At 37.3% G+C, this 8,235-nt stretch overlaps 1 protein-coding gene across 1 annotated transcript; it reads left to right on the top strand.

Moving 5' to 3' along the window:
* Positions 1-2,091: 2,091 nt before the first annotated feature.
* Positions 2,092-4,240, top strand: LOC130077560 (serine/Arginine-related protein 53-like). The gene is made up of 3 exons (XM_056242840.1): positions 2,092-3,143; positions 3,730-3,902; positions 4,236-4,240. The coding sequence occupies exons 1-3, from the start codon at positions 2,953-2,955 to the stop codon at positions 4,238-4,240; spliced, it is 369 nt and encodes a 122-aa protein (XP_056098815.1). The 5' UTR covers positions 2,092-2,952.
* Positions 4,241-8,235: the final 3,995 nt, after the last annotated feature.

Below are 8,235 nucleotides of genomic sequence, written 5' to 3' on the forward strand. Positions count from 1 at the left end.
TTATACATAGTGTAAACAAACAACAGAAGAAGAGCATTGTCGTGACCGTTAACTCTGCGCCCAACAGAGGTGGGTAGTAGACTAACCTTTACTGTCTATGGTAGTAACCGTCTATGGTAGTAACAAAGTAGGCTACATTTACTTCACTACGTTGGGCGACGTTCCTCTCGTTACTTTATTTTAATGCAATACATGTTGTTAAATGCGTAGTTTATTCCAAGCGCGCTGTGTCTTTTTTATGGGCATGAGCGATGCTCCATTCACAAATGAATCACTCTTTTGAGTCGATTCTGTTCAAAGACTTCATCAAACAAGTTGGCAGATCTGTCTAAATCGGTTCGCGAATCAGTTTGAATGATCTGTTCAGTTCCTCGCGCACTGAATCGTCTGAAGCGCTTTCAATTCACACTCGACACGGAGTCGTAACAGGAAGATTTAAGAACATCAAGAGCGTTGGATGAAGTGGCCGTGGACCTACAGTACAGTCTAGTGAAAGCAAATCGGCAAATGCATCATATTTTTGCCAGCGATGAAGATCTAGTTGAACATCTTCGTATGATGTCTGTGAATGAATGATTCCACAGGACGATACATTCTAGTTCATTTCATTCAGGTAATACATTTTACAACCAAACAGATTATTACACGACGATAGCACTACAAGTATGATGACATTATCCGTTTTTTGGACATATACATTCATTTATAGGCTACATTAAATAAGCTACCATTGTCCACAGTTTATGAAATGAACACCCGCCATCCCGCGGTAATGTGTGTGTGTATTGCGCAGTGGCATCACACCAGTTCTGATTGAAACTAATTTGTTTAAAAAGTAGGCTTTTGCAGTAACAAGACAGGTTTGCATAAAATCATTTGGACATTATTTTTTTTATCTAACGGGCATCTGGTTTGGCGATGCAAAAACGGACTGTCATGCTTATTGTTTTTTTCTTCTATGTTAACTACGGTATGTTAAAAAAAACGACGAAAACATGTTAATTGTTCGAATAATAAACAGTTTGTTTGATGACAAATCGCTAAAGATGAAATTGGCCTCCCTTTCTGTCATTGTGAGTGTGCGTTTTTTTGTTGTTGATTTTTTTTTTCGATTTTCGAACGATAATCGACTTTTGCTCCTCGATTTTCGAATGTCATTTTTGGCAGAAATTCACATCCCTAGCCGATACATAGCCTACTTTTATTTTTTTATTTTTCTATTTTTGTTTTAACGGCCCATAAAACTCGTTGGCCTTCATCGGTGGCCCATTCGTTTTGTTTTGTTTTGCTTAATTGGCGGCGCTGGGTTACTTCCAAATATATAACTTTCTTTCAAGTATAGAAATTTGTACAATACTTATGAAAGTTTCCTTTATTTTTCAGTGCATTTGTTTTACAATATATACCTATGGCTATTACTGTCATGGGATTAATATTATATCTATTATTATGTAGTAGTGTAATGTAGACAGACACTGTAATTAAAAGAGGTTTGAATTTTTATTTGTTCAATTTGCACACTGAATATGGGTTGGAGCTTTTAGTTTTCAAACTCAATACTCAATATCGCCTAGGGCAACCAAAGGGTTAGAGCCGGCCCTGCGTACAAACGATTGTTGTTATGCACTGGGCTAACGTTAGTTATGCACTGGGCTAACGTTAGTTAGTCACCGAACTAAACTGCCAGTGTGAATGTACCCTTAGTCGGCGAATTCCAAGCTAGCAGTTACTAACGTAAACAAACAGGCGCTAACGTGTACAAAAGGCTACTTCAACAGCTTACTTGAAAAGTCTAGGGTGCTTTCACACCAACTCGGAACGGAACGGGAACGGTTCGCATGAAAAATCGCTAATTATGTAAACACTGTCTGTCATGCGGACCCGGGTGCGCACTGGGGTACCAAACCCGAGACTGGCTGGAGGAGGTGCGCTGAGTTCGGTTGCACTCGAACCGTGCCGCGGCTCGCGTGAATGTGAAAGCATCACGGACTCGGGTGCGCACTTGTTCAGGAAGTGACCTGCGCATTCTTTTTAGCTGATTATGATGTATTTAGTTAACTTCTTAACCCGCACCGGCCCGTGGCCGGGCCGTCGAGGGCGTGGCTATACTTTTATTACCCTTTTTAAGCTTTGTTTTATAACAAATATTCATCTGACTATCATAAACTATACATCATTTGAAAGCTAAAACACTCAAGAATCGTGTTCTAAACTTGTTTTTGCAATCAATACACCAGAGAGGAAAGGGTTAAATTAAATGCAAAAGGACTGCTCATTTGAAAATGAGCAAAATGAACCGCTATACTCATCTTTCATCTCGTATGGTTCAGATCAGTTCGGAAGAATCCAAGAAACAACAGCATACATTTCAATGTAAGGGTCCACTCTTCAAAATGCATCCCACTTTTTAATCCAAAACAACGAAAAATAGGGAAAAAAATGAAATATCCTCCTTTGTTTACATGAGCGTTTTCGAGATAGAGTTCGCATCATGTTCATTTTCAAAGAAATATCGATTCTAATCCATATTCCAACACTCAAAAGCCATCTCACCCCTGTAGTTTAGACTCTTCCGGATGAAATGAGTCATCCCCCTTCTCTCTGCTTCAATCACAGGCTATGTAATCGATCAAAATGCCAAGGGACCGCCTGACAGGCTTAGAAACCTGTCAATCTTGCATCTCGGTTTTTGACTGGATAAAGTCTGGATAAAGCCAGCCAATGTGTAATCGGCAATGTTTTGATGGATGTGAGTATTAACCAATTAAAACACGATTGCAGTGATTGACAGTTCTCAAGCAGATTTGTCAAATACAAGTGCGCAATGTTGTCGTTCGTTCGTGCGCTTCCGCCATTTTGCGCACAGAGCGCATAGGCTAGGTATTGGTTTGCAACACGGAGCTCGTATCAACTCATAGATTTTCTCCAAAGTTATATTTGACAATCTCCATCATGGATCGTCGTCTACAGAAGGGTTTTTGTGGTGTTGAGAGTATTTTGGAGGAAGTGATGAGAAGCAGCGACGAAGAGCAGCAGAAAGACGCAGAGAGATGCATCTCAGACAGAGAGAGCACGGTGTCGAGCGTCGTCGATTCGGCAGAAGAGGAGATGTTTGTTCATGGACTCGATCCCGTTTTAGATCGGTAAGTTTCAACACATTTTCATTAATTGTTATGTTTATTATTGGCAGTTTTTCTGTTCATGTAATGTTTTTGATTATAAAATGACGATGGACATTAGCTACTAGCAAAGACAGAGGCTACACGAGCAGGTGATAGAGATGTATATTATAACGTTACATAAAGAGAAAATATTTATATCACACACATTATATTTATGATGCATTAAATATAACAATAATGGAAGAAAAGGATTATAAGAAGTCAGGAGAAGATGTGTTGATTATAAAATAACAGTGGAGATGACTAGCAAGATATGAGATTACAGTGATACGTTTATATGAATGAATGGTGCATTGAATATAAATATAATGGAAGGAAAGGAGTACAAGATGTCAGGTGAAGATATAATAAATATATATATAATTATATATATAGAAAAAAATAATAATTACTAAGCATTTTTAATATTGGTCATTATAATGATAAGGTATGTGACATTTGATATTGTAATAAGATGGAATATTGATGCTGCTAATAGATGAATGTGACTCAAACTGAAATCCTCTTTTGTGTGTTTGTGAGTGTGTTTTCCTGTGCTGTAAAATAGGCCTTCAACTGAATCAGATGAGGAATGGAATCCGGAGTCCAGTCATGAGCGACAAAGGAGACGCCGGCAGTCATCGTCATCTTCTGCATCTCCATCTGAATCTGCTTCAGCTACCAGAGGCAGAGGCAGAGGCAGAGGCAGAAGTACAGGTACAGGTACAGGTACAGGTAAAGGTAAGGGGGAGGCACAGGTACAGGTACAGGTACAGGTAAAGGTAAGGGGAGAGGAAGAGGAAGCGGTTGCTTTTTGTTTTAGTAATTGGATATTCATTGTAATTGTTTATTGTAATTTATTTGAGTAAGGTACAGGTACAGGCACTGTTGCAATTACAAATGTTATTTTTTTTCTTTTTATATATTTTATTCATTAGTAAAACAATCACTTTTGGAATGTATAAATGAAGTGAGTTTTTTTCCCCACTGTTTTTGCTATTATAAATGTTCAAAATAAAGAGTATTTTGTTAAAATGTTAAAATGTTGTGCTGAAATCATTTTTTCTTGTGTAGTTTGATGGGCAGAATAGTTCTGAATGGATAAACATGTATGTATTATGTAGTGTTTACTCCTTGTGTCATTTGGTAACCAGGTGTCCATTTGGAGTCTCCAAGTGGCCTTTTGGATAGGACGCCTAGACTTTTCTTGAATAAAAGCTTACAGGAACTACATTTTTGGGAGTATCATCCTCAAATTTGAATCAAAACATGGTCAGACATTCAGTTTTATATTTATGGTGTTTTCAGGCCCTTAACATAAAATTCTGATACATTTTCCCCTAAATGAAGTTTATTCAAAGAAATCGTGAGTCAATTTCATGTATATTTTACCTTGTTTTACTCTGTTCCTATGCTACTTTGAGTTATAATGACTCTTGGGTAACAAAGTTTCAAGTGTCTAGTTTAAAAAAATATCAGAGTTATGAAGGTGGACCATAGGGTTCAAGAGCTACAGAGATTTGTATTTGGGTATGTCGTTTTCAGAAAATTCTCAAAAATAGGGGCGCTGGTTAAGAGGTTAAATAAAACACATGTAAGGGATGATAGTGTTGATAATAGGGGTGGAACGGTACACAGAAGTCACGATTCGGTTCATACCTCGGTTCAGACATCACGGTTCGGTACGATTTCGGTACAATGGAGGGAAAAGCAAAACAAAAATGCAGAAGGTATTGTATTTTTTAAATAAGTTTTATTAATAAAGGCATTGAACCAGTTTATTTGTAGTGCACTGACAATAGTTTTATATAATTAGTTTATTAAATAAATTAATAAAAAAGACAAAAAGACCTTGCGAGATGTTTGGTAATTGTACCTGAATGAATTTAAACTTAATTTGCTATTTCAGATCAATATATTTGTTGTCTTTAATTTTAATTAACATTATTAATTAACAATGTAACATTATTCTCATCTGAATTATAAATAATTGATTTCTGTATAAAATAATACTACCATTAAAAACACATTCAATTTTCTTTTTTAATCAATGTAGAATGTGTAAGATTAGCGCTCCGAGGACAAGAAATGAAAACCAATGCAATATGATGAATGTCCAAAAGATGGAACCCAAAGACTGTTTTGAAATGGAGTTGGATAAATAGGTTTTGCTTTTAAAACTGTGTGTGTGTGTGTGTGTGTGTGTGTGTGTGTGTGTGTGTGTGTGTGTGTGTGTGTGTGTGTGTGTGTGTGTGTGTGTGTGTGTGTGTGTGTGTGTGTGTGTGTGTGTGTGTGTGTGTGTGTGTGTGTGTGTGTGTGTGTGTGTGTGTGTGTGTGTGTGTGGTTGAGTGACAGTTTGACTGAGGTGGAAAGTAACGAATTACATTTACTCGCGTTACGTAATTGAGTAGTTTTTTTGTGTACTTCTACTTTTTTAAGTAGTTTTTAAAATCTGTACTTTTACTTTTACTTAAGTAAGTTTTCTTTGAAGTATTGTACTTCGCTACATTTTAAATCATATCCGTTACTGAGTAAAAAATAATAATACAAGAAGAAAAGAAAAAAAAAAAACACTTCGGAAACTACTGCATTGATTGAAGGGCGGGAGAACAAACGCGCAAAAAAAGGTGACGCAGAACCAGCTGAAGCTGAAACCGAAGCGCCAAGCGAATTATGGCCAGTATGAAAATACGTTGTTGAAAAAAAGCGTGGTTGTCCTCGAGGATAGATATCCAATTTGCAAAAAATGTGGACGCAAAGTGGCTGCAAAAGGAGGATATAGGACACCATCCCTCCTGCAGATAAAGGTATGTCCCGATGTACGTGATGCAGAGGGAACCCCGGAATCCAGTCATGAAAATGAAATTTACATAACGCAGATGTCACGTAAAACACGCAAAATAATGGATGGATGAATACATGGAAAGTAGAACTGTGCAATAAATCCAATCGCGACATGGTCTGTGAATATTTAAGCTTAGCACAAAAATACTGCATGTAAATACACTCACCTAAAGGATTATTAGGAACACCTGTTCAATTTCTCATTAATGCAATTATCTAATCAACCAATCACATGGCAGTTGCTTCAATGCATTTAGGGGTGTGGTCCTGGTCAAGACAATCTCCTGAACTCCAAACTGAATGTCAGAATGGGAAAGAAAGGTGATTTAAGCAATTTTGAGCGTGGCATGGTTGTTGGTGCCAGACGGGCCGGTCTGAGTATTTCACAATCTGCTCAGTTACTGGGATTTTCACGCACAACCATTTCTAGGGTTTACAAAGAATGGTGTGAAAAGGGAAAAACATCCAGTATGCGGCAGTCCTGTGGGCGAAAATGCCTTGTTGATGCTAGAGGTCAGAGGAGAATGGGCCGACTGATTCAAGCTGATAGAAGAGCAACTTTGACTGAAATAACCACTCGTTACAACCGAGGTATGCAGCAAAGCATTTGTGAAGCCACAACACGCACAACCTTGAGGCGGATGGGCAACAACAGCAGAAGACCCCACCGGGTACCACTCATCTCCACTACAAATAGGAAAAAGAGGCTACAATTTGCAAGAGCTCACCAAAATTGGACAGTTGAAGACTGGAAAAATGTTGCCTGGTCTGATGAGTCTCGATTTCTGTTGAGACATTCAGATGTTAGAGTCAGAATTTGGCGTAAACAGAATGAGAACATGGATACATCATGCCTTCTTACCACTGTGCAGGCTGGTGGTGGTGGTGTAATGGTGTGGCACTACACACCATTGTATGTTGGTGTGTTTTCTTGGCACACTTTAGGCCCCTTAGTGCCAATTGGGCATCGTTTAAATGCCACGGCCTACCTGAGCATCTTTTCTGACCATGTCCATCCCTTTATGGGCACCATGTACCCATCCTCTGATGGCTACTTCCAGCAGGATAATGCACCATGTCACAAAGCTCGAATCATTTCAAATTGGTTTCTTAAACATGACAATGAGTTCACTGTACTAAAATGGCCCCCACAGTCACCAGATCTCAACCCAATAGAGCATCTTGGGATGTGGTGGAACGGGAGCTTCGTGCCCTGGATGTGCATCCCACAAATCTCCATCAACTGCAAGATGCTATCCTATCAATATGGGTCAACATTTCTAAAGAATGCTTTCAGCACCTTGTTGAATCAATGCCACGTAGAATTAAGGCAGTTCTGAAGGCGAAAGGGGGTCAAACACAGTATTAGTATGGTGTTCCTAATAATCCTTTAGGTGAGTGTATAACCCTATTTGTTCTGCTGAGCTGCGCTGCTTTGTCTAGGCTACTACAAACTCAAGTACGCGTGACATTCAGAGTCTCACAAACAATTTGAGGATATGAATACATGAACATTTCCAGAGCTGCTCTGAGAGAATGCCTAATGAGCATTTTCATAATTTTATTTGAGATAAACCATTGTCAAATACACTTTGAAACACTTTTTTACACTTTTGGTCTTCACTACAACCCGTCAAAATAAAAGTTTGGTTTATAGGAGAAATTAGAACAGACATATATTACTATTATAGGCATACAATAGAACGTAGCCTACTTCTCTAAATAATAATAACAACAATAATAATACATTTTATTTAAACATTATTTAAAGGAAAATATTTTTTGTCCATGGTTTAATTTAGTAAATCTGTTTTTGCAGCGCTTCCCCAAAAAATTAAAGGACACAATTTTAAATTTACAATTGATTACAACCGTTTTTGATAATATATTTGGATTAAATCATAAAAAGAAACATTAATTTTCTGAATAAAATACATTTCATAGGACAATATTTTTCTTAAACATTTTAATAAATTATTAATGTTAAAAATAAGTTGTTCATCTAATTCATTATCAATTATCAAATGTAATTGATTAGACATGTTTTATTGAAATTTTATTGAAGTTTGTTATAATAAAAGCATTTGTTCATCCAAAAAAAAAATCCTGTTTTCATTAATTTAACTGTCATTTTAACTGATGATAATAATAATAATACCCATAATTTAACAATACAGTTTATTTATTTAATGACGTTATCATACTGTGAAAATCTCATACCATTACAACC

The sequence above is a fragment of the Rhinichthys klamathensis genome, unplaced genomic scaffold, assembly GCF_029890125.1.
Source record: "Rhinichthys klamathensis goyatoka isolate OS25496 unplaced genomic scaffold, OSU_Roscu_1.1 h1tg000760l_1, whole genome shotgun sequence".
Classification (NCBI taxonomy): Eukaryota; Metazoa; Chordata; class Actinopteri; order Cypriniformes; family Leuciscidae; genus Rhinichthys; species Rhinichthys klamathensis.